The sequence below is a fragment of the Oncorhynchus clarkii genome, chromosome 13 (genome assembly GCF_045791955.1).
Source record: "Oncorhynchus clarkii lewisi isolate Uvic-CL-2024 chromosome 13, UVic_Ocla_1.0, whole genome shotgun sequence".
Classification (NCBI taxonomy): Eukaryota; Metazoa; Chordata; class Actinopteri; order Salmoniformes; family Salmonidae; genus Oncorhynchus; species Oncorhynchus clarkii.
In genome coordinates this window covers 1,043,807-1,069,354 of record NC_092159.1, presented here as the reverse complement: position 1 = coordinate 1,069,354, position 25,548 = coordinate 1,043,807, and the positions used below count along the sequence as shown (strand labels likewise).

The window sequence follows — 25,548 nt, the reverse complement described above, 5'->3', positions numbered from 1 at the left end:
GTCCCAATGCATGGAGCCAAAGTTTGGTGGGTGAGGAATAATGGTGTGGGATTGTTTTTCATGGTTCGGGTTATGCCCCTTAGTTCCAGTGAAGGGAAATCTTAATGCTACAGCCTACAATGACTTTCTAGATGATTCTGTGCTTCCATCGTTGTGGCAACAGTTATGGGAAAAGGCCCTTTCCTGATTCAGCATGACAATGCTCCCATGCACAAAGCGAGGCCCATACAGAAATGGTTTGTCGAGATCGGTGTGGAAAAACTTGACTGGCCTGCACAGAGCCCTGACCTCAACCCCATCGAACACCGTTGGGATAAATTGAAAACACCGACTGCGAGCCAGGAGGCCCAATCGACCAACATCAGTGTCCGACCTCACTAACGTTCTCGTGGCTGAATGGAAGCAAGTCCCTGCAGCAATGTTCAAACATCTAGTGGAAAGCCTTCCCAGAAGAGTGGAGGCTGTTATAGCAGCAATGTTCCAACATCTAGTGGAAAGCCTTCCCAGAAGAGTGGAGGCTGTTATAGCAGCAATGTTCCAACATCTAGTGGAAAGCCTTCCCAGAAGAGTGGAGGCTGTTATAGCAGCAATGTTCCAACATCTAGTGGAAAGCCTTCCCAGAAGAGTGGAGGCTGTTATAGCAGTAAAGGGACGAGGTCCAACTCCATATTAAAGCCCATGATTTTGGAATGAGATGTTTGACAACAGGTGTCCAAATACTTTTGGTCATATAGTGTAACTCTTTAGTTTTGTTTTTAGCACCTCTGATTAAGAGTTCTACATAATATTCAAATCCCGTTTACTGCTAGAAACTTTACCAAGTGTTGATTCATATTGTGTATATATATATATATATAAATATAGATTTGGAACTTCGTTGAAGTGTATTTCATGTAATGCCCATGTAGATGCATGCCTACATAGTAAACATGCCTTGTTTGACACCGTTTTAGTTTCCTTTCGATAACCTAGGAACACCATCCTTGCATCTACAATCATCTATCCACCAATGAAGCCAAACCTGTTTTAATAAAAGGTCAAAAGGCTACCCAGACATACCCATTGGGTTACCTCCCACCCAGCCTACCCAGACTTAAGAGATATTTTTCATCGATCATGTCTCGGGATGAAAAAAAAACAAGAGTAGGCCTATTTTGGTTTCATATAAACAATATGATTTCAAAACACACACATTTCCAGTCAAAAACATAAGTCAGAACACAGCCTCTCTATTCTCTCATGGGATTTCAGGTCCTCTGACTGGGAAAATGTTTTTCCACAATGAGAGCAGTGGAAAGGCTTCTCTCCTGAATGTGTTCTTTCATGTGATTTCAGGTGCTCCAACTGGCTAAAACGCTTTTCACATTGGGAGCAGTGGTAAGGCATCTCTCCTCTGTGTGTCCACTCATGCGAATTCAGACTCCCTAACCAGGTAAAACTCTTTCCACATTGGGAGCAGTGGTAAGGCTTCTCTCCAGAGTGTATTCTGTTATGTATTTTCAGGTTCCCTACCTGGGTGAAACTCTTCTCACACTGAGAACATTGGTAAGGCTTTTCTCCTGTGTGTGTCCTCTCATGACTTTTTAGATCCCCTGATCGTGAAAATCTCTTTTCACATTGGGGGCAGTGGTAAGGCTTTTCTCCTGTGTGTGTCCTCTCATGCTCTTTTAAGTGTCCTAACCGGGTAAAACTTTTTCCACACTGGGAACATTGGAATGGCTTTTCTCCAGAGTGTAGTTTCTCATGCCTTTTCAGGTTAACTAACACGGTAAAACTCTTTTCACACTGGGAACATTGGAAAGGCTTTTCTCCTGTGTGTGTTCTCTCATGCTGTTTTAGGTACCCTAACCAGGTAAAACTCTTTCCACAGTGGGAGCAGTGATGCGGTCTTGCTGGTTTGGGCGTCTCTGGGTCTGGTTCCCCTGAAGGACTCTTCCCGCTGTCAGAGTGAGAGTCTGGTCTCTCTCCTGCCAAAGACAAGGTATTTTGTTAAATATAGACCTGAATGAAACCTCCACATTATAAAACTCTTCCCATGAGGTTAAATCCAGACTAGATCCCTCAATAAAATACAGAGCGTGTAGTTAAACAGAGACCTGAATGATACCTCCACATGACAAAACTGTCTTCCTATTAGGTTTGATTTCCCAGAATTCCCAGGCTTTTCAGAAATCCTGGTTTGGAGGATTCCGGATTTCCTGCTTATTCGCTAATGATTCTGGGCATCTTGGAAAATTGGGGAAAGTGACCAGATATTTATAATCCTACTGCCTTTGAGGTTTAATCCAGACTAGATCCCTCAATAACCTGAAGGTCAGAACATTTGAGATCAGATTTTCAGAACATTTCCAATTTCCGTCATAATAAATATTGCTGCAAGCAGCAATGTAACAGGATATTATAGTACTATAGTAAAGTATTACAGTATATTATAGTACTATAGGTCCAGGCTGAAAGAGACCGTTGCATGGAAGTATTATACATATATTATAGTACTATAGTAAAGTATTACAGTATATTATAGTACTATAGGTCCAGGCTGAAAGAGACCGTTGCATGGAAGCATTAAACATCCTCCCTTGTGGACTCCTAACAATTCAAAACACTTCAATGGATCAAGTTTCAAGTTGATTAAGAGAAGAGAAGTGGAGTTATTAGGGTTTAATAGAAAACACTTTTAATGTTTTACAAAGATGCATTTTACTACTGCTACCACCACCGCTACTACTACTACCACTACCACTGCTAATACTACCACTACTACTACTACTGCTACTACCATTACTGCTACTACTGCCACTTCTATTGCTACTGCCGCTACTACCATTATTGCTGCTATTACTGCTACCACTACTACTACTACTACTCAACTACTAGTGCTACTACTACTACTCAACTACTAGTGCTATTACTACTACTGCTACTACTACTACCACCACAACTACTACTACTACTCAACTACTAGTGCTACTACTACAACTACTACTACTCAACTACTAGTGCTACTACTGCTACTACCATTACTGCTGCTACTACTACTACCCAACCACTAGTGCTACTACTACTACTATCGCTACTGCTACTACCATTACTGCTGCTACTACTACTAATACTACTACTGCCACTTCTATTGCTACTGCTACTAACATTACTGGTGCTACTACTAATACTACTACTGCCACTTCTATTGCTACTGCTACTAACATTACTGGTGCTACTACCACAAATATTACTGCAGCTACTACTACTCCTACCACTACTACTATTACTGCTACTACCACTGCTTCCGCTACTACTACTACTGCTTCCACTACCACTGCAGCTACTACTGCTAACACTACTACTGCTACCACAACTACTGCTAACACTACTACCGATACCACAACTACTACTACCACTACTACCGATACCACAACTACTACTAACACTACTACCGCTACCACAACTACTACTAACACTACTACCGCTACCACAACTACTACTAACACTACTACCGCTACCACAACTACTACTAACACTACTACCGCTACCACAACTACTGCTAACACTACTACCGATACCACAACTACTACTAACACTACTACCGCTACCACAACTACTGCTAACACTACTACCGCTACCACAACTACTACTAACACTACTACCGCTACCACAACTACTACTAACACTACTACCGCTACCACAACTACTACTAACACTACTACCGCTACCACAACTACTACTACCGCTACCACAACTACTGCTTCCGCTACCACTATCTACTATTGCAGCTATCACTACTACTGCAGCTACGACTACTACCGCTACCACAGCTACTACTACTACCCAACTACTAGTGCTACTACTACTACTACTACCCAACTACTAGTGCTACTACTACTACTACTACCCAACTACTAGTGCTACTACTACTACTACTACTCAACTACTAGTGCTACTACTACAACTACTACTGCTACTACTCAACTACTAGTGCTACTACTGCTACTACCATTACTGCTGCTACTACTACTACCCAACCACTAGTGCTACTACTACTACTATCGCTACTGCTACTACTATTACTGCTGCTACTACTACTACCCAACCACTAGTGCTACTACTACTACTATCGCTACTGCTACTACCATTACTGCTGCTACTACTACTAATACTACTACTGCCACTTCTATTGCTACTGCTACTACCATTACTGCTGCTACTACTACTAATACTACTACTGCCACTTCTATTGCTACTGCTACTAACATTACTGCTGCTACTACTAATACTACTACTGCCACTTCTATTGCTACTGCTACTACCATTACTGCTGCTACTACTAATACTACTACTGCCACTTCTATTGCTACTGCTACTACCATTACTGCTACTACTACTAATACTACTACTGCCACTTCTATTGCTACTGCTACTACCATTACTGCTGCTACTACTACTAATACTACTACTGCCACTTCTATTGCTACTGCTACTACCATTACTGCTGCTACTACTAATACTACTACTGCCACTTCTATTGCTACTGCTACTACCATTACTGCTGCTACTACTAATACTACTACTGCTGCTACTAACATTACTGCTGCTACTACTACTACTGCTACCACTACTTCCACCACTACTACTGCTATCACTATTACCTCTACCACTATTACCTCTACCACTATTACCACTACCACCGCTATTACCACTACCACCGCTATTACCACTACCACCGCTATTACCACTACCACCGCTATTACCACTACCACCGCTATTACCACTACCACCGCTATTACCACTACCACCGCTATTACCACTACCACCGCTATTACCACTACCACCGCTATTACCACTACCACCGCTATTACCACTACCACCACTATTACCACTACCACCGCTATTACCACTACCACCGCTATTACCACTACCACCGCTATTACCACTACCACCGCTATTACCACTACCACCACTATTACCACTACCACCGCTATTACCACTACCACCGCTATTACCACTACCACCGCTATTACCACTACCACTGCTACTACCACTACCACCGCTACTTGTAGATGTATATAATGAACAGACTAGGTCTATACTGCTCCTACATGGTGTAACAATACATCATGTAGATGTATATAATGAACAGACTAGGTCTATACTGCTCCTACATGGTGTAACAATACATCATGTAGATGTATATAATGAACAGACTAGGTCTATACTGCTCCTACATGGTGTAACAATACATCATGTATATAATGAACAGACCAGGTCTATACTGCTCCTACATGGTGTAACAATACATAATGTAGATGTATATAATTAACGTTCACTAGTGGCATTCCACATTTGAATATATATATTTTATTAATCAAATATTTTTACAATCAGCACCTGTGTTTTCTATGACATGGTGGACCTATGGGGCATTCATGTGCTCCTGGGAAGTGGGAATCTGGGAAGTCCAACATGATGGACCTATGGGGCATTCATGTGCTCCTGGGAAGTGGGAATCTGGGAAGTCCAACATGATGGACCTATGGGGCATTCATGTGCTCCTGGGAAGTGGGAAACTGGGAAGTCCAACATGATGGACCTATGGGGCATTCATGTGCTCCTGGGAAGTGGGAAACTGGGAAGTCCAACATGATGGACCTATGGGGCATTCATGTGCTCCTGGGAAGTGGGAAACTGGGAAGTCCAACATGATGGACCTATGGGGCATTCATGTGCTCCTTGGAAGTGGGAAACTGGGAAGTCCAACATGATGGACCTATGGGGCATTCATGTGCTCCTGGGAAGTGGGAAACTGGGAAGTCCAACATGATGGACCTATGGGGCATTTATGTGCTCCTGGGAAGTGGGAAACTGGGAAGTCCAACATGATGGACCTATGGGGCATTCATGTGCTCCTGGGAAGTGGGAAACTGGGAAGTCCAACATGATGGACCTATGGGGCATTCATGTGCTCCTGGGAAGTGGGAAACTGGGAAGTCCAACATGATGGACCTATGGGGCATTCATGTGCTCCTGGGAAGTGGGAAACTGGGAAGTCCAACATGACGGACCTATGGGGCATTCATGTGCACCTGGGAAGTGGGAAACTGGGAAGTCCAACATGATGGACCTATGGGGCATTCATGTGCTCCTGGGAAGTGGGAAACTGGGAAGTCCAACATGGTGGACCTATGGGGCATTCATGTGCTCCTGGGAAGTGGGAATCTGGGAAGTCCAACATGATGGACCTATGGGGCATTCATGTACTCCTGGGAAGTGGGAAACTGGGAAGTCCAACATGATTGTGGTTCAAGTGCTTATGAAGTCAGACCAATTCTTCAACTAATACGATTTTAGTTAGCTTGATAAGATAAGCTAACATTGCTGATAATAAAGTTACCAAGCTTACTTAAACTAACTGTCCACTGTTTCCAGATTTCTATAAAATATGACCATAAATAAGTACAATATGAGTTAAATAGTTTTCCTTCCAAAAAAATAAAAATTGTAAATTGTAAATAAGTTAAAAAGCAGCTTTTCTGTGTTGGAATGGTGTGTGGGCGTACAACAACAACAACAACAACAACAACAGAACGTTGTGTGGCGTTTAAAGGTCATAAAAAAGTATTCATGCAAGTTGACTGCTGATTGGACAGCTCATCCTTCTCAGGAGGATGACATCATCCTCTCTGACAGTGGTTCCCAACTCCAGTCCTCCAGTACAGCCCAACAGCTCACATTTTATGTGACTCCGGACACCTGATTCTACATGTCAACTAATCATCAACCCCTCCAACACTCTACTCAGCAACTTTGTCACCAAAGCCCCATATACTACCCACCACTGCGACCAGTACACTCTCGTTGACCAGTGAGCTATATCTCACTGGTCACCAAAGCAGCACCCACCCGTAGCACGCGCTCCAGCAGGTAGATTTCACTGGTCACCATAGCAGCACCCACCCATAGCACGCGCTCCAGCAGGTAGATTTCACTGGTCACCATAGCAGCACCCACCCATAGCACGCGCTCCAGCAGGTATATCTCACTGGTCACCAAAGCAGCACCCACCCGTAGCATGCGCTCCAGCAGGTATATCTCACTGGTCACCAAAGCAGCACCCACCCGTAGCATGCGCTCCAGCAGGTATATCTCACTGGTCACCATAGCAACACCCACCCGTAGCACGCGCTCCAGCAGGTAGATTTCACTGGTCACCATAGCAGCACCCACCTGTAGCACGCGCTCCAGCAGGTACATTTCACTGGTCACCATAGCAGCACCCACCCGTAGCACGCGCTCCAGCAGGTAGATTTCACTGGTCACCATAGCAGCACCCACCCATAGCACGCGCTCCAGCAGGTATATCTCACTGGTCACCATAGCAACACCTACCCATAGCACGCGCTCCAGCAGGTATATCTCACTGGTCACCATAGCAGCACCCACCCGTAGCACGCGCTCCAGCAGATATATCTCACTGGTCACCATAGCAGCACCCACCCGTAGCACGCGCTCCAGCAGATATATCTCACTGGTCACCATAGCAACACCCACCCGTAGCACACGCTCCAGCAGGTACAGTGCCTTGCAAAAGTATTCGGCCCCCTTGAACTTTGCGACCTTTTGCCACATTTCAGGCTTCAAACAAAGATATACAACTGTATTTTTTTGTGAAGAATCAACAACAAGTGGGACACAATCATGAAGTGAAATTACATTTATTGGATATTTCAAACTTTTTTAACAAATCAAAAACTGAAAAATTGGGCGTGCAAAATTATTCAGCCCCCTTAAGTTAATACTTTGTAGCGCCACCTTTTGCTGCGATTACAGCTGTAAGTCGCTTGGGGTATGTCTCTATCAGTTTTGCACATCGAGAGACTGAAACATTTTCCCATTCCTCCTTGCAAAACAGCTCGAGCTCAGTGAGGTTGGATGGAGAGCATTTGTGAACAGCAGTTTTCAGTTCTTTCCACAGATTCTCGATTGGATTCAGGTCTGGACTTTGACTTGGCCATTCTAACACCTGGATATGTTTATTTTTGAACCATTCCATTGTAGATTTTGCTTTATGTTTTGGATCATTGTCTTGTTGGAAGACAAATCTCCGTCCCAGTCTCAGGTCTTTTGCAGACTCCATCAGGTTTTCTTCCAGAATGGTCCTGTATTTGGCTCCATCCATCTTCCCATCAATTTTAACCATCTTCCCTGTCCCTGCTGAAGAAAAGCAGGCCCAAACCATGATGCTGCCACCACCATGTTTGACAGTGGGGATGGTGTGTTCAGCTGTGTTGCTTTTACGCCAAACATAACGTTTTGCATTGTTGCCAAAAAGTTCAATTTTGGTTTCATCTGACCAGAGCGCCTTCTTCCACATGTTTGGTGTGTCTCCCAGGTGGCTTGTGGCAAACTTTAAACGACACTTTTTATGGATATCTTTAAGAAATGGCTCTCTTCTTGCCACTCTTCCATAAAGGCCAGATTTGTACAATATACGACTGATTGTTGTCCTATGGACAGAGTCTCCCACCTCAGCTGTAGATCTCTGCAGTTCATCCAGAGTGATCATGGGCCTCTTGGCTGCATCTCTGATCAGTCTTCTCCTTGTATGAGCTGAAAGTTTAGAGGGACGGCCAGGTCTTGGTAGATTTGCAGTGGTCTGATACTCCTTCCATTTCAATATTATCGCTTTCACAGTGCTCCTTGGGATGTTTAAAGCTTGGGAAATCTTTTTGTATCCAAATCCGGCTTTAAACTTCTTCACAACAGTATCTCGGACCTGCCTGGTGTGTTCCTTGTTCTTCATGATGCTCTCTGCGCTTTTAACGGACCTCTGAGACTATCACAGTGCAGGTGCATTTATACGGAGACTTGATTACACACAGGTGGATTGTATTTATCATCATTAGTCATTTAGGTCAACATTGGATCATTCAGAGATCCTCACTGAACTTCTGGAGAGAGTTTGCTGCACTGCAAGTAAAGAGGCTGAATAATTTTGCACGCCCAATTTTTCAGTTTTTGATTTGTTAAAAAAGTTTGAAATATCCAATAAATGTCGTTCCACTTCATGATTGTGTCCCACTTGTTGTTGATTCTTCACAAAAAAATACAGTTTTATATCTTTATGTTTGAAGCCTGAAATGTGGCAAAAGGTCGCAAAGTTCAAGGGGGCCGAATACTTTCGCAAGGCACTGTATATCTCACTGGTCACCAAGGCAGCACCCACCCATAGCACGCGCTCCAGCAGGTATATCTCACTGGTCACCAAAGCAGCACCCACCCATAGCACGCGCTCCAGCAGGTATATCTCACTGGTCACCAAAGCAGCACCCACCCATAGCACGCGCTCCAGCAGGTATATCTCACTGGTCACCATAGCAACACCCACCCGTAGCATGCGCTCCAGCAGATATATCTCACTGGTCACCAAAGCAGCACCCACCCATAGCACGCGCTCCAGCAGATATATCTCACTGGTCACCATAGCAACACCCACCCGTAGCACGCGCTCCAGCAGGTAGATTTCACTGGTCACCATAGCAGCACCCACCCATAGCACGCGCTCCAGCAGGTATATCTCACTGGTCACCAAAGCAGCACCCACCCATAGCACGCGCTCCAGCAGATATATCTCACTGGTCACCAAAGCAGCACCCACCCATAGCACGCGCTCCAGCAGATATATCTCACTGGTCACCATAGCAACACCCACCCGTAGCACGCGCTCCAGCAGGTATATCTCACTGGTCACCCCCAAAGCAGCACGCGCTCCAGCAGGTATATCTCACTGGTCACCCCCCAAAAAATGGGGAAAAATGTGTTCTATGTGTTCTGTGTGTTGAGTGTGTTCTATGTGTTCTATGTGTTCTGTGTGTTCTGTGTGTTCTATGTGTTGTGTGTTCTATGTGTTGTGTGTGTTCTGTGTGTTGTATGTGTTCTGTGTGTTGTATGTGTTCTGTGTGTTGTATGTGTTCTGTGTGTTCTATGTTCTATGTGTTCTGTGTGTTCTATGTGTTCTGTGTGTTATATATACCTGGTTAAAAATATATATTTTTTTAAATAAATAAATAAAAAACAGCCTTTATTATTACCACCAACTGTCTGATTCAGGACATTTGGTTGGAATGTTGCCTTTCAGTTTCTTTTCAAATGATGAAGAGGACAGAATCAAGATGAGGAAGGATCATTTTGATCTGGATTAAATGTTTTTTATATATATATATATAAATAAATAAGGTTATTTAATTTACACAATAAGGCAGGTGAATTTGTGAATTATCATGATTAACACAAGGGCTGTTGTTAGTGTGTTATTCACCATAATCCACAGGTTTGAGTGCCTTATTGCATTTATGAAACAAAGTAATTGTTTTATATAACAAACGTACATCTGTCTCATAAACATTCATACCATTTATAGGTTTGTGCATAAAACAGTCAGATCACAATATTGATTTCAGTCCGAGAAGTCTGCACTTTTCATTTGCCCCCCCGGGCCAATTGTAACAGTCGCTGTGGGGTCAAATGTAACACCGAAAATGTTTAACTAAATACATTTAATTAACTTCAAAACCATTCATGTTAATGAATGATCATAGACATATGTAATGATTTCGCTAGAAATGTACGTAACCAATATTTACAGTAACAGCCCTGTTTTTTGCATTGCCATTCAGATCCTCTCAAAACATCTGTCTGACGGCCATCAGATCTGTTTAGGACATCGTTCAACTTGTCTGGCTTCTACAGGACCCCAAGGCTGGTTAATGTGAGTATATGATTGTTTAACGTGTCTGGCTTCTACAGGACCCCAAGGCTGGTTAACGTTATTATATGATCGTTTAACTTGTCTGGCTTCTACAGGACCCCAAGGCTGGTTAACGTTATTATATGATCGTTCAACTTGTCTGGCTTCTACACGACCCCAAGGCTGGTTAATGTGAGTATATGATCGTTCAACTTGTTTGGCTGCTACAGGACCCCAAGGCTAGCTAAAGTTGGTATATGATCATTCGTGTATAATTTATACTATCCTAAAGTTAAAATCACTAGTTGTTTTCATAATTTGGCTGCTTGACTTAGGGCAATGTTGGGGGCAACAAGGTGTTAACCAACCCGGCTGTCATGACAACACCTCTTGTGCTTAGCAAGACAACAATAGTGGAACATGTCAATCATGTTTATGTAACAGTATAACTTTAGTCCGTCCCCACCCGGGCGCGAACCAGGGACCCTCTGCACACTTCAACAACAGTTACCCACGAAGCAGCGTTACCCATCGCTCCCCAAAAGCCGCGGCCCTTGCAGAGCAAGGGGAATAACTACTTCAAGGTCTCAGAGCAAGTGACGTCACCGATTGAAACGCTATTTAGCGCGCACCACTAACTAGCTAGCCGTTTCACATCCGTTACATTTAGTCAATGTAGGGCAGCAAAATGCAGACTTCAGGGCAGCAAAATGCAGACTTTCATTAGTCACTGTAGAAAGATTTATACAAATGTTCCCTGTTGGAAACCATATAGTTGACTAGAACTATGGGGTTGTCCTGTCTAGCCGCTTTTTTTTACAGGAATGGGGGACGGATTGTTCATATCGATTTTATGAATTGTGTATATGTAGGTAATATAATGGGAAGACTTTTAATCCATTAACGTTTGGTTGGTTGACCCCACTCGTTGTACCTTTAACAATTCCTACAATACAAAACAACATAGCCAAGTGTAGAATACTCTTTTAAAAAACAGACATTAGTTCAACAACTACAGAATTTGTGGCCCTATTTGTAAGATGGTACTTACTGGTGTTAATCAGATTTCCAGTCTTCTCTAATTCTCCCTCTTCCAATGTGACAGTAATCTCCCCTTCTTCCTTAACTTCAAACACTTCTTCCACTGTGACCGTCAACTCTCCCTCCTCCTCTTTCACTCCAAACACTGCAGCCTGCTGCTCCTCCTTCACTCTGAAAGCTTCTTCCTCTTCTTTCACTGTAACGTCTTTCTCTTCTTCTTTCACTGTAACAGCCTCATCCTCTACTTCTTGTTTAACTGTGACATCCTCCTCTCCCTCCTCCTCTTTCATGAGAGCTTCTTTCTCCGTCCAGCAAACCGCCTCTTCCTTAGCAGGAGAGTAGCTTAGTGAACTCATGGTCGGGATGTTAGTTAGCTAACGTTAGCTGGTTAGCATTAATGATTAGCCAAGTGCTACTTCTGATTTAACCAGTCAGCTAGCTGACTACTAGCAGCGTAAAATGAAATTAAATGCGGCAACCAGCTATACGACAGACTTGTGTTTCAAACACAGTGGCTAATATACACCGACAGTGGCTCAAGAAATGTAGTGTTTCAGCTGTTAGCTAGCAAGCTACCGAGGTGGATGACTAGCTGTTGTTGTTGAAGACGCGTCCTGTCCACTAGATTATACGTCACGATGGTAGCTTCACCTGAAATACACACATCGCCATCTGCTGACCGGAGTGGATAACGCAGTTGAGAGAATAAAAAAATGGGTTTATTTTTTTGTTTATTTTTATGAAATAGTAATATTATATTGCGACATACAAAGAGAAGTACGGTGTCGTATGCCGCCACTCCAATAAAAAAATGTTTTTAAAAATGTATTGTATTTTTATACCTTTATTTCAACAAGGACCACAGCCTGAGACCAAGGTCTCTTTTACAGCTGGGCCCTGCTTATACATGTTTACACATATAGTTTAGGTACAAGGTTTATGAAACTACACAAGACAAACAAAACGATCACAGACAACACACAAAAAAATAAAAAATACAGCAACAGATTTAATTTACACGTAGGTTATTCTACTAATAGGTTATTCTACTAACATGTTATTCCACTAACAGGTTATTCTACTAACAGCACGAGAACATTACCCGAAACAGTTACAAGCAAAACAACAATAAAAATGCTCCAATAAATGTTTAAAATGAGCAACAGGGGGACAAGAGTCTCAAGTCTAAGTTTAGTCTGCAGGCTTATTCCATAGGCAAGGAGTGTAACAGGAAAAGGCAGCCATACCAAACTCTGTGGAAATCGCATGGGCCTCAAGTGGAATCCATACCCAACTCTGTGGAGATCACATGGGCCTCAAGTGGAATCCATACCCAACTCTGTGGAGATCACATGGGCCTCAAGTGGAATCCATACCCAACTCTGTGGAGATCACATGGGCCTCAAGTGGAATCCATACCCAACTCTGTGGAGATCACATGGGCCTCAAGTGGAATCCATACCCAACTCTGTGGAGATCACATGGGCCTCAAGTGGAATCCATACCCAACTCTGTGGAAATCACATGGGCCTCAAGTGTAATCCATACCCAACTCTGTGGAAATCACATGGGCCTCAAGTGGAATCCATACCCAACTCTGTGTAGATCACATGGGCCTCAAGTGGAATCCATACCCAACTCTGTGGAGATCACATGGGCCTCAAGTGGAATCCATGCTTGAGACCTGGTTTTAGGAATTATAATTCTAATATTGATGAGTGATGATAATTAAGAAGGTATTTTATTCAGAAGTGCTTTATAGACAAACACGAGAGCATGTTGTTCTCATCTCACGGACAGCGAAGTCCAACCCACATTATGATATAAAACACAGTGGTGAGTTTTGTAGCTAGCACCCGTAATAAACCTAAGTGTGCAATGAGAAGTATCATCCAGCCATTTAAGTGTTGATGCCGTAGCATGCATGTAAATAATATCCCCATAATCTATAACAGACATAAAAGTAGCTTGCACAATTTGTCTTCTATTTGTAGAGGACAAACATGTCCTGTTTCTATAGAGGAAGACTAGCTTGATTTTTAGCCGTTTACAAAGTTCGTCAACATGTATTTTAATAGAGAGTTTATCATCCAACCATATCCATAAGTATTTACATGCAGAGACCTGATTAATTCGAGAACCATCTATGCTCGTAATTGCAAGTGTATTTTAAACAAACTTTTTGAACCTATTAAAAATCACAAAATGTGTTTTCTTTACATTTAAAACAAGTTTAAGCTGTAACTAAAGACCCTTGTAATATCTTAAAATCTGTCTCCAATAGTGATAATGCTTGGTGAGCTGTTGAAGCGATAGAGTACATGACAGTGTCATCAGCATATAAATGAATTTGACACTTTTTTATCTCATCACCGATATTGTTTATGTAGAGAGTGAACAGTAATGGACCAAGTATAGAACCTGGTGGAACCCCCTTTAACCAACTCCAATGGCTCTGACTGGATGCCGTCGACTCTAACAGCCTCTAACTATCCTTTAGATAGTCATGAAACCAACGACAGGCATCCAGTCCCATTGACGACAGCTTACCCAAAAGTATCGCGTGGTCTACAGTGTCAAAAGCTTTAGATAAATCCATGAACAAGGCGGCACAGTACTTTCTATTATCTAGGGCATTAGTAATATTATTTACAACACATACAGTGGCCGTAATAGTACTGTGTTTAGGTCTAAAGCCAGATTGATTACTAGAAAGAGTATTGTTAACAGTTGCCTATTCACCAGTGACTCTAGAATTTTAGCCAAACAGGAGAAATGGGCTGATAATTAACCAACTCACTACCATCACCTCCCTTGGGGAGTGGTTAAACAAAAGCTGTTCTCCAAGATTTAGGAATCTTTCCTACGACTAATGTTTGATTAAAGATGTGCGTCACTACACCAGAAATAATAGGTGCCGCACACGTGAGTAAATATGGATCCAGATGGTCAGCGCCTAATGATTTCTTAGAATCTATAGCAGATAGTGCAGATAAGACCTCATCTTCTGTGACTTTTTGAATATTAAAAACCAGCTTACTGTTTTCCACATCAGCTAAATGCCGACGGGCTGAAAATATACTGACGCTCTGGACTGGGTACTGTCGCCAGACGCTCTGGACTGGGTACTGTCACCAGACGCTCTGGACTGGGTACTGTCGCCTGACGCTCTGGACTGGGTACTGTCACCAGACGCTCTGGACTGGGTACTGTCGCCTGACTCTCTGGACTGGGTACTGTCGCCAGACGCTCTGGACTGGGTACTGTCACCAGACGCTCTGGACTGGGTACTGTCACCAGACGCTCTGGACTGGGTACTGTCGCCAGACGCTCTGGACTGGGTACTGTCGCCAGACGTTCTGGACTGGGTACTGTCACCAGATGCTCTGGACTGGGTACTGTCGCCAGACGCTCTGGACTGTCTACGGTCACCAGACGCTCTGGACTGGGTACTGTCACCAGACGCTCTGGACTGGGTACTGTCACCAGATGCTCTGGACTGGGTACTGTCGCCTGACGCTCTGGACTGGGTACTGTCGCCAGACGCTCTGGACTGGGTACTGTCGCCAGACGCTCTGGACTGGGTACTGTCACCAGACACTCTGGACTGGGTACTGTCACCAGACGCTCTGGACTGGGTACTGTCGCCAGACGCTCTGGACTGGGTACTGTCGCCTGACGCTCTGGACTGGGTACTGTCACCAGACGCTCTGGACTGGGTACTGTCACCAGACGCTCTGGACTGGGTACTGTCGCCAGACGCTCTGGACTGGGTACTGTCGCCAGACGTTCTGGACTGGGTACTGTCGCCAGACATTCTGGACTGGGTACTGTCGCCAGACGTTCTGGACTGGGTACTGTCACCAGACGCTCTGGACTGGGTACAGTCACCAGACGCTCTGGACTGGGTACTGTCACCAGACGCTCTGGACTGGGTACTGTCACCAGACGCTCTGGACTGGGTACTGTCACCAGACGCTCTGGACTGGGTACTGTCACCAGACGCTCTGGACTGGGTACTGTCACCAGACGCTCTGGACTGGGTACTGTCACCAGACGCTCTGGACTGGGTACTGTCACCAGACGCTCTGGACTGGGTACTGTCGCCAGACGCTCTGGACTGGGTACTGTCGCCGGACGCTCTGGACTGGGTACTGTCGCCAGACGTTCTGGACTGGGTACTGTCGCCAGACATTCTGGACTGGGTACTGTCGCCAGACGTTCTGGACTGGGTACTGTCACCAGACGCTCTGGACTGGGTACAGTCACCAGACGCTCTGGACTGGGTACTGTCACCAGACGCTCTGGACTGGGTACTGTCACCAGACGCTCTGGACTGGGTACTGTCACCAGACGCTCTGGACTGGGTACTGTCGCCAGACGCTCTGGACTGGGTACTGTCACCAGACACTCTGGACTGGGTACTGTCACCAGACGCTCTGGACTGGGTACTGTCGCCAGACGCTCTGGACTGGGTACTGTCGCCTGACGCTCTGGACTGGGTACTGTCACCAGACGCTCTGGACTGGGTACTGTCACCAGACGCTCTGGACTGGGTACTGTCGCCAGACGCTCTGGACTGGGTACTGTCGCCAGACGTTCTGGACTGGGTACTGTCGCCAGACATTCTGGACTGGGTACTGTCGCCAGACGTTCTGGACTGGGTACTGTCACCAGACGCTCTGGACTGGGTACAGTCACCAGACGCTCTGGACTGGGTACTGTCACCAGACGCTCTGGACTGGGTACTGTCACCAGACGCTCTGGACTGGGTACTGTCACCAGACGCTCTGGACTGGGTACTGTCACCAGACGCTCTGGACTGGGTACTGTCACCAGACGCTCTGGACTGGGTACTGTCACCAGACGCTCTGGACTGGGTACTGTCGCCAGACGCTCTGGACTGGGTACTGTCGCCGGACGCTCTGGACTGGGTACTGTCGCCGGACGCTCTGGACTGGGTACTGTCGCCAGACGTTCTGGACTGGGTACTGTCGCCAGACGTTCTGGACTGGGTACTGTCACCAGACGCTCTGGACTGGGTACAGTCACCACACGCTCTGGACTGGGTACTGTCACCAGACGCTCTGGACTGGGTACTGTCACCAGACGCTCTGGACTGGGTACTGTCACCAGACGCTCTGGACTGGGTACTGTCGCCAGACGCTCTGGACTGGGTACTGTCGCCAGACGCTCTGGACTGGGTACTGTCGCCAGATGCTCTGGACTGGGTACTGTGGATGCTCTGGACTGGGTACTGTCGCCAGACGCTCTAGACTGGGTACTGTCACCGGACGTTCTGGACTGGGTACTGTCACCAGACGCTCTGGACTGGGTACTGTCGCCAGACGCTCTGGACTGGGTACTGTCGCCAGACGCTCTGGACTGGGTACTGTCGCCAGACGCTCTGGACTGGGTACTGTCGCCAGACGCTCTGGACTGGGTACTGTCGCCGGACGTTCTGGACTGGGTACTGGCGCCGGACGTTCTGGACTGCCGAGGTGCACAGTAGGCCTGGTGTGTGGTACCGGCACTGGTGGTACCGGGCTGGGGACACGCATCTCAGGGCGAGTGCGAGGAGCAGGAACAGGGCGTACTGGACCCTGGAGGCGCACTGGAGGCCTGGTGCGTGGTGCCGGCACTGGTGGTACTGGGCTGGTGACACACACCTCAAGGCGAGTGCAGGGAGCAGGCACAGGATACACTGGGCCACGGAAACGCATTGGAGATCTGGAACGTATAGCTGACTCAATGCGTCCTGGCTGGATGCCCATTCTTGCCCGACAAATGCGAAGAGCTAGAATAGAGCGCACCGGGCTAGAATAGCGCACTGGAGACCCCGTGCGCTCCACCGCATAACACGGTGCCTGACCAGTAACACGCTCCCCACAGTAAGCACGAGGAGTTGGGATCAAACCCGGATCTGTAGTAATGCCTCCAGCACTGATCAGTGCCTTAGACCGCTGTGCCAATCAGGAGGCCCATCCAGTTGCACTTTACTATGAGAAAGAGCCTTCCTAATGCAGAAAAGTTGGCGTTATGCCACTTGGCAGCCGTGGCTTCCTCTCAAGCACAGGGTGACATTATGGCCGGCTTGTTTGAGTTGATCAACTTTTATTTTCTTCTCGGTTTGAGGCTATTAAAGTCACTCTGTTAGATGTGACCAGACTAGTAAAGTCACTCTGTTAGATGTGACCAGACTATTAAAGTCACTCTGTTAGATGGGACCAGACTAGTAAAGTCACTCTGTTAGATGTGACCAGACTATTCAAGTCACTCTGTTAGATGTGACCAGACTATTAAAGTCACTCTGTTAGATGTGACCAGACTATTCAAGTCACTCTGTTAGATGTGACCAGACTAGTAAAGTCACTCTGTTAGATGTGACCAGACTAGTAAAGTCACTCTGTTAGATGTGACCAGACTATTCCCTTAAAGCCACGCTGTTAGATGTGACCAGACTATTAAAGCCAAAGTGTTAGATGTGACCAGACTATTAAAGCCACTCTGTTAGATGTGACCAGACTATTAAAGTCACTCTGTTAGATGTGACCAGACTAGTAAAGTCACTCTGTTATAGATGTGACCAGACTATTAAAGCCACTCTGTTAGATGTGACCAGACTATTAAAGCCAATCTGTTAGATGTGACCAGACTAGTAAAGTCACTCTGTTAGATGTGACCAGACTATTAAAGTCACTCTGTTAGATGTGACCAGACTAGTAAAGTCACTCTGTTAGATGTGACCAGACTATTAAAGCCACTCTGTTAGATGTGACCAGACTAGTAAAGTCACTCTGTTAGATGTGACCAGACTAGTAAAGTCACTCTGTTAGATGTGACCAGACTAGTAAAGTCACTCTGTTAGATGTGACCAGACTATTAAAGCCACTCTGTTAGATGTGACCAGACTAGTAAAGTCACTCTGTTAGATGTGACCAGACTAGTAAAGTCCCTCTGTTAGACGTGACCAGACTATTAAAGTCACTCTGTTAGATGTGACCAGACTATTAAAGTCACTCTGTTAGATGTGACCAGACTATTTAAAGCCACTCTGAAAGATGTGACCAGACTATTAAAGTCACTCTGTTAGATGTGACCAGACTATTAAAGTCACTCTGTTAGATGTGACCAGACTATTAAAGTCACTCTGTTAGATGTGACCAGACTATTAAAGCCACTCTGTTAGATGTGACCAGACTAGTAAAGTCACTCTGTTAGATGTGACCAGACTATTAAAGATACACTGTTAGATGTGACCAGACTATTAAAGTCACTCTGTTAGATGTGATCAGACTATTTAAAGCCACTCTGTTAGATGTGACCAGACTATTAAAGCCACTCTGTTAGATGTGACCAGACTATTAAAGTCACTCTGTTAGATGTGACCAGACTAGTAAAGTCACTCTGTTAGATGTGACCAGACTAGTAAAGTCACTCTGTTAGATGTGACCAGACTAGTAAAGCCACTCTGTTAGATGTGACCAGACTATTAAAGCCACTCTGTTAGATGTGACCAGACTAGTAAATTCACTCTGTTAGATGTGGCCAGACTAGTAAAGCAACTCTGTTAGATGTGACCAGACTATTAAAGTCACTCTGTTAGATGGGACCAGACTATTAAAGTCACTCTGTTAGATGTGACCAGACTATTAAAGTCACTCTGTTAGATGTGACCAGACTATTAAAGCCACTCTGTTAGATGTGACCAGACTAGTAAAGTCACTCTGTTAGATGTGACCAGACTATTAAAGATATACTGTTAGATGTGACCAGACTATTAAAGTCACTCTGTTAGATGTGACCAGACTATTAAAGCCACTCTGTTAGATGTGACCAGACTATTAAAGCCACTCTGTTAGATGTGACCAGACTATTAAAGTCACTCTGTTAGATGTGACCAGACTAGTAAAGTCACTCTGTTAGATGTGACCAGACTAGTAAAGTCACTCTGTTAGATGTGACCAGACTAGTAAAGCCACTCTGTTAGATGTGACCAGACTAGTAAAGCCACTCTGTTAGATGTGACCAGACTATTAAAGCCACTCTGTTAGATGTGACCAGACTAGTAAATTCACTCTGTTAGATGGGACCAGCCTATTAAAGTCACTCTGTTATAGATGTGACCAGACTATTAAAGTCACTCTGTTAGATGTGACCAGACTAGTAAAGTCACTCTGTTATAGATGTGACCAGACTAGTAAAGTCACTCTGTTAGATGTGACCAGACTATTAAAGTCACTCTGTGAGATGGGACCAGACTATTAAAGCCACTCTGTTAGATGGGACCAGCCTATTAAAGTCACTCTGTTATAGATGTGACCAGACTAGTAAAGTCACTCTGTTAGATGTGACCAGACTAGTAAAGCCACTCTGTTAGATGTGACCAGACTAGTATAGCCCCTCTGTTAGATGTGACCAGACTAGTAAAGTCACTCTGTTAGATGTGACCAGACTAGTAAAGCCACTCTGTTAGATGTGACCAGACTAGTAAAGTCACTGTTAGATGTGACCAGACTATTAAAGTCACTCTGTTAGATGTGACCAGACTAGTAAAGCCACTCTGTTAGATGTGACCAGACTAGTAAAGTCACTCTGTTAGATGTGACCAGACTAGTAAAGCCACTCTGTTAGATGTGACCAGACTAGTAAAGTCACTCTGTTAGATGTGACCAGACTAGTAAAGCCACTCTGTTATAGATGTGACCAGACTAGTAAAGGCACTCTGTTAGGTGTGACCAGACTAGTAAAGGCACTCTGTTAGAGATGTTAGATACATATCATCAGAGGACCAGCGATGGAAACAATGGAGCAAATACATCACGTTGAAACGGCACTCAATATTCTGTAGTCTTTGAGGAATGACACGCGTAGACAGGAAACACAGAGTTATAAAATGACCATTTAATATATACATGGAAACTGACTCCATATTCTGTAGTCTTTGAGGAACGACACCAGTGTGAATACATGGAAACTGACTCCATATTCTGTAGTCTTTGAGGAATGACACCAGTGTGAATACATGGAAACTGACTCCATATTCTGTAGTCTTTGAGGAATGACACCAGTGTGAATACATGGAAACTGACTCCATATTCTGTAGTCTTTGAGGAATGACACCAGTGTGAATACATGGAAACTGACTCCATATTCTGTAGTCTTTGAGGAACGACACCAGTGTGAATACATGGAAACTGACTCCATATTCTGTAGTCTTTGAGGAATGACACCAGTGTGAATACATGGAAACTGACTCCATATTCTGTAGTCTTTGAGGAATGACACCAGTGTGAATACATGGAAACTGACTCCATATTCTGTAGTCTTTGAGGAATGACACCAGTGTGAATACATGGAAACTGACTCCATATTCTGTAGTCTTTGAGGAATGACACACAGACAGGAAACACAGAGGTAGAAACTGACTCCATATTCTGTAGTCTTTGAGGAACGACACCAGTGTGAATACATGGAAACTGACTCCATATTCTGCTCATGTTTTTTTTAAATAAAACATTTATATTTGAGTCCTGCTTTGTACTCTTTTGATTTCATGTGACAAACAAAAACACAGTCGCAAGCTTATAGTTTCCACCTGATTGGTTTGGTAGAAGACAAAAACGCTGGGCACGCTATGGGGCGTGGGACGTCCTCTACAATAATATGCCTGCTCTAAATTATTTCAGACCAGCAGGTGGCAATAGTGTACACTGTGTTGATCAAAGCATTGAGTTATGTACCTATTTTTGACACAATTGTCTGGAAAATCTAAACGCTTGGCTTCCCCGTCACTACTATACCTGTATGTGTTCTTTCATGGCTTTTCAGCAAGCTTCTCTGGGTAAAACCCTTCCCACACTGGGAGCATTGGAAAGGCTTCTCCCGTCTGTGTGTGTGTTATATTCTGTTCTTTCAGGTGCCCTAGCCGGATAAATTACAATAATTTTCACACTGGGGGAAGTGATAAGGCTTCTTCCCTGTATGTGTTGTGTTCTTTCATGACCTTTCAGGCTCCCTATCTGGGTAAAACCTTTTCCACACTGAGAGCATTGGAAAGGCTTCTCCCCTGTGTGTGTTCTGTCATGCTTTTTCAGGCTCCCCATCTGGGTAAAACCCTTTCCACACTGAGCGCATTGGAAAGGCTTTTCTACAGTGTGTGTTCTCTCATGTGATTTTAGAGTACCTGATTGGGCAAACGCCTTTCCACACTGAGAGCATTGGAAAGGCTTCTCTACAGAGTGTGTTCTCTCATGTGATTTCAAGGTACCTGATTGGGTAAAACTCTTACCACAGTGGGAGCAGAGGTAGGGCTTCTCTCCAGTGTGTATTCTTTTATGTTTTTCCAGTTGCCCTAACTGTGTAAAGCTCTTTTCACACTGGGAACAGTGGAAAGGCTTCTCTACGGAGTGTGTTCGCTCGTGTTTTTTCAGGTTACTTGACATGGAGAATCTCTTTCCACACTGGGAGCAGTGGAAAGGCTTTTCTCCTGGGTGCCTCCTCTCATGTGATTTCAGATACCCTAAATGGGTAAAACTCTTTCCACACTGAGAGCAGTGATGTTGTCTTGCTGGGTCTGGTTCCCCTGAAGGACTCTTTTCGCTGTCAAAGTGAGAGTCTGGTCTCTCTCCTGTCAAAGACAAGAGTATTTTGTTAAATAGAGAGACCTGAATAAAACCTCCACATTTTTAAACTGTCTCACTATGAGCTTTAATCCAGTCTAGATCCCTCATTATAAAATGGGTCGTTTGGATCGTGGATGCTGATTGATTGGTAGCTGTTAGTTATTCACGATAATCCACTGGTAATAGCTGTTAACAGTTCCATTTTAATTATCCCTAAACATCCGCTGTAACCTGTAATAACCTGTAATAACCTGTGGGGACGGGGTCTATATAACCTGTAATAACCTGTGGGGACGGGGTCTATATAACCTGTAATAACCTGTGGGTCCGGGGTCTATATAACCTGTAATAACCTGTGGGGCCAGTGTCTATATAACCTGTAATAACCTGTGGGGCCGGTGTCTATATAACCCGTAATAACCTGTAATAACCTGTAATAACCTGTGGGGCCGGGGTCTATATAACCCGAAATAACCTGTAATAACCTGTGGGGCCGGTGTCTATATAACCTGTAATAACCTGTGGGGCCGGGGTCTATATAACCTGTAATAACCTGTGGGGCCGGGTCTATATAACCTGTAATAACTTGTGGGGCCGGTGTCTATATAACCTGTAATAACCTGTGGGGCCGGGTCTATATAACCTGTAATAACCTGTAATAACCTGTGGGGCCGGGGTCTATATAACCTGTAATAACCTGTGGGGCCGGGGTCTATATAACCTGTAATAACCTGTGGGGCCAGTGTCTATATAACCTGTAATAACCTGTAGGGCCGGGGTCTATATAACCTGTAATAACCTGTGGGGCCGGGGTCTATATAACCTGTAATAACCTGTAATAACCTGTGGGGCCGGGGTCTATATAACCTGTAATAACCTGTAATAACCTGTGGGTCCGGAGTCTATATAACCTGTAATAACCTGTGGGCCCGGGGTCTATATAACCTGTAATAACCTGTGGGGCCGGAGTCTATATAACCCGAAATAACCTGTAATAACCTGTAATAACCGGTGGGTCCGGAGTCTATATAACCTGTAATAACCTGTGGGCCCGGGGTCTATATAACCTGTAATAACCTGTGGGGCCGGGGTCTATATAACCCGAAATAACCTGTAATAACCTGTGGGACCAGTGTCTATATAACCTGTAATAACCTGTAATAACCTGTGGGGCCATAGATTTAGACATGAGCTGGTGGTAATAATATGTTATATGACGTGGTATCATAGAGATTTCAATCAGGTCAGTCTGTTTTCCCTTATAGCTAAAAACCTAAGGACTTAAAGATTTTTGTTGCCCCCCTCCCACACACACTCATGTAGCTTTAAAGGTTGGCTTTGTGCACAAGAAAAACAGTCCAACTCCACCTCTCAATTTTCTAACAGAAATGGGATGTGCCTTTCGTGGTTCAGCGTTGTATCATTCTGTTCTTGCGCGCCGCGACCGACGGACCTAGTTCGTAAACTAAAGGGGTCTACCGACAATACGCAAACAGGGCCGAAGGAGCTTATCGCAGTGTTGCAATGTCGTTTTTCCTTACAAAGGGGGCGGCTTCTTGTAAGACGCTTCGTCATTCCAAGCAGTTTTTTTTCTACCTGGAAATTGACACCCGTTCCTTGTGAAGATTGAGGGACGGCATTGAGAGAGTTTAGCAACGGAAGTCCCGCCCCTGTGTCTACATCACGTTTTTTCCGGTATCCCTTCTGGTGTAAACACAGATGGACGTTCTGCTACTTTGCTTCTACTACGTACCAGTGGTGGGAGAAGTACCCAATTGTCAAACTTGAGTAAAAGTAAAGATAACTTATTCATAAGTTGCCCAGTAAAATACTACTTGAGTAAAATAATCGTTTTAAATATACTTACTGTAATTTCAAAAATATACTTGTGTTTCAAAAGTAAAAGTATAAATAATTTCACATTCCTAATATTTAGCAAACCAGACAACAGGATGTTAATTTGTATTTGTTTTTATTTACGGATAGCCAGGGGCTAAATTCAACACTCAAGACATCATTTACAAATGAAGCATTTGTGTTTTGTGAGTCTGCCAGATAAGAGGCAGGAGGGATGACCAGGGATGTTCGCTTGATGTGCTTGCCAGGGGCTAAATTCAACACTCAGACATCATTTACAAATGAAGCATTTGTGTTTTGTGAGTCTGCCAGATAAGAGGCAGGAGGGATGACCAGGGATGTTCGCTTGATGTGCTTGCCAGGGGCTAAATTCAACACTCAGACATCATTTACAAATGAAGCATTTGTGTTTTGTGAGTCTGCCAGATAAGAGGCAGGAGGGATGACCAGGGATGTTCTCTTGATGTGCTTGAATTGGAAAATGTTCCTGCTGCTAAGCATTCATCATCGTGTAACAAGTACTTTTGGGGAAAATGTATGCAGTAAAAATGACATGTTTTTCTTTAGGAACGGAGTGGAGTAAAAGTTGTCAAAAAAATCTATAGTGAAGTAAAGTACAAGTAGCCAATAAAACGACTTAAGTAAAAATATTTTCAAATAGAAGACAACTCAGAAGACCTCTAGTGATGTTCTGACTGACATGTGATCTACCTTCCACCCACCCACTCAGAAGACCTCTAGTGATGTTCTGACATGTTATCTACCTTCCATCCATCCACCCACTCAGAAGACCTCTAGTGATGTTCTGACATGTTATCTACCTTCCATCCATCCACCCACTCAGAAGACCTCTAGTGATGTTCTGACATGTTATCTACCTTCCACCCACCCACTCAGAAGACCTCTGGTGATGTTCTGACTGACATGTGATCTACCTTCCACCCACCCACTCAGAAGACCTCTAGTGATGTTCTGACTGACATGTGATCTACCTTCCACCCACCCACTCAGAAGACCTCTAGTGATGTTCTGACTGACATGTGATCTACCTTCCACCCACCCACTCAGAAGACCTCTAGTGATGTTCTGACTGACATGTGATCTACCTTCCACCCACCCACTCAGAAGACCTCTAGTGATGTTCTGACTGACTGACATGTGATCTACCATCCATTCACCACCTCAGAAGACCTCTAGTGATGTTCTGACTGACACGCTGTAAACCAAACAACTAAACGTCCTGAGGTTTTAAGGTCAGAATCAAGAAATACACACAATATTCATCCA

General features: G+C 44.5%; 1 protein-coding gene across 1 annotated transcript; it reads right to left on the bottom strand.

Moving 5' to 3' along the window:
• Positions 1 to 834: 834 nt before the first annotated feature.
• On the bottom strand, positions 835 to 12,135 carry LOC139424175 (zinc finger protein 391-like). The gene is made up of 2 exons (XM_071175858.1): positions 11,790 to 12,135; positions 835 to 1,967 (listed from the first exon to the last, which is right to left on the bottom strand). Exons 1-2 carry the CDS (start codon positions 12,133 to 12,135, stop codon positions 1,201 to 1,203), a joined length of 1,113 nt encoding a protein of 370 aa, XP_071031959.1. The 3' UTR covers positions 835 to 1,200.
• Positions 12,136 to 25,548: the final 13,413 nt, after the last annotated feature.

Coding starts and splice junctions, on each gene's coding strand:
- LOC139424175 (XM_071175858.1), bottom strand. CDS start 12,135: ATGAGTTCACTAAGCTACTCTCCTGCTAAGGAAGAGGCGGTTTGCTGG. Junction 1,968..11,789: donor TGGAAATCTGATTAACACCA/GTAAGTACCATC, acceptor TGTCTTTGGCAG/GAGAGAGACCAGACTCTCAC.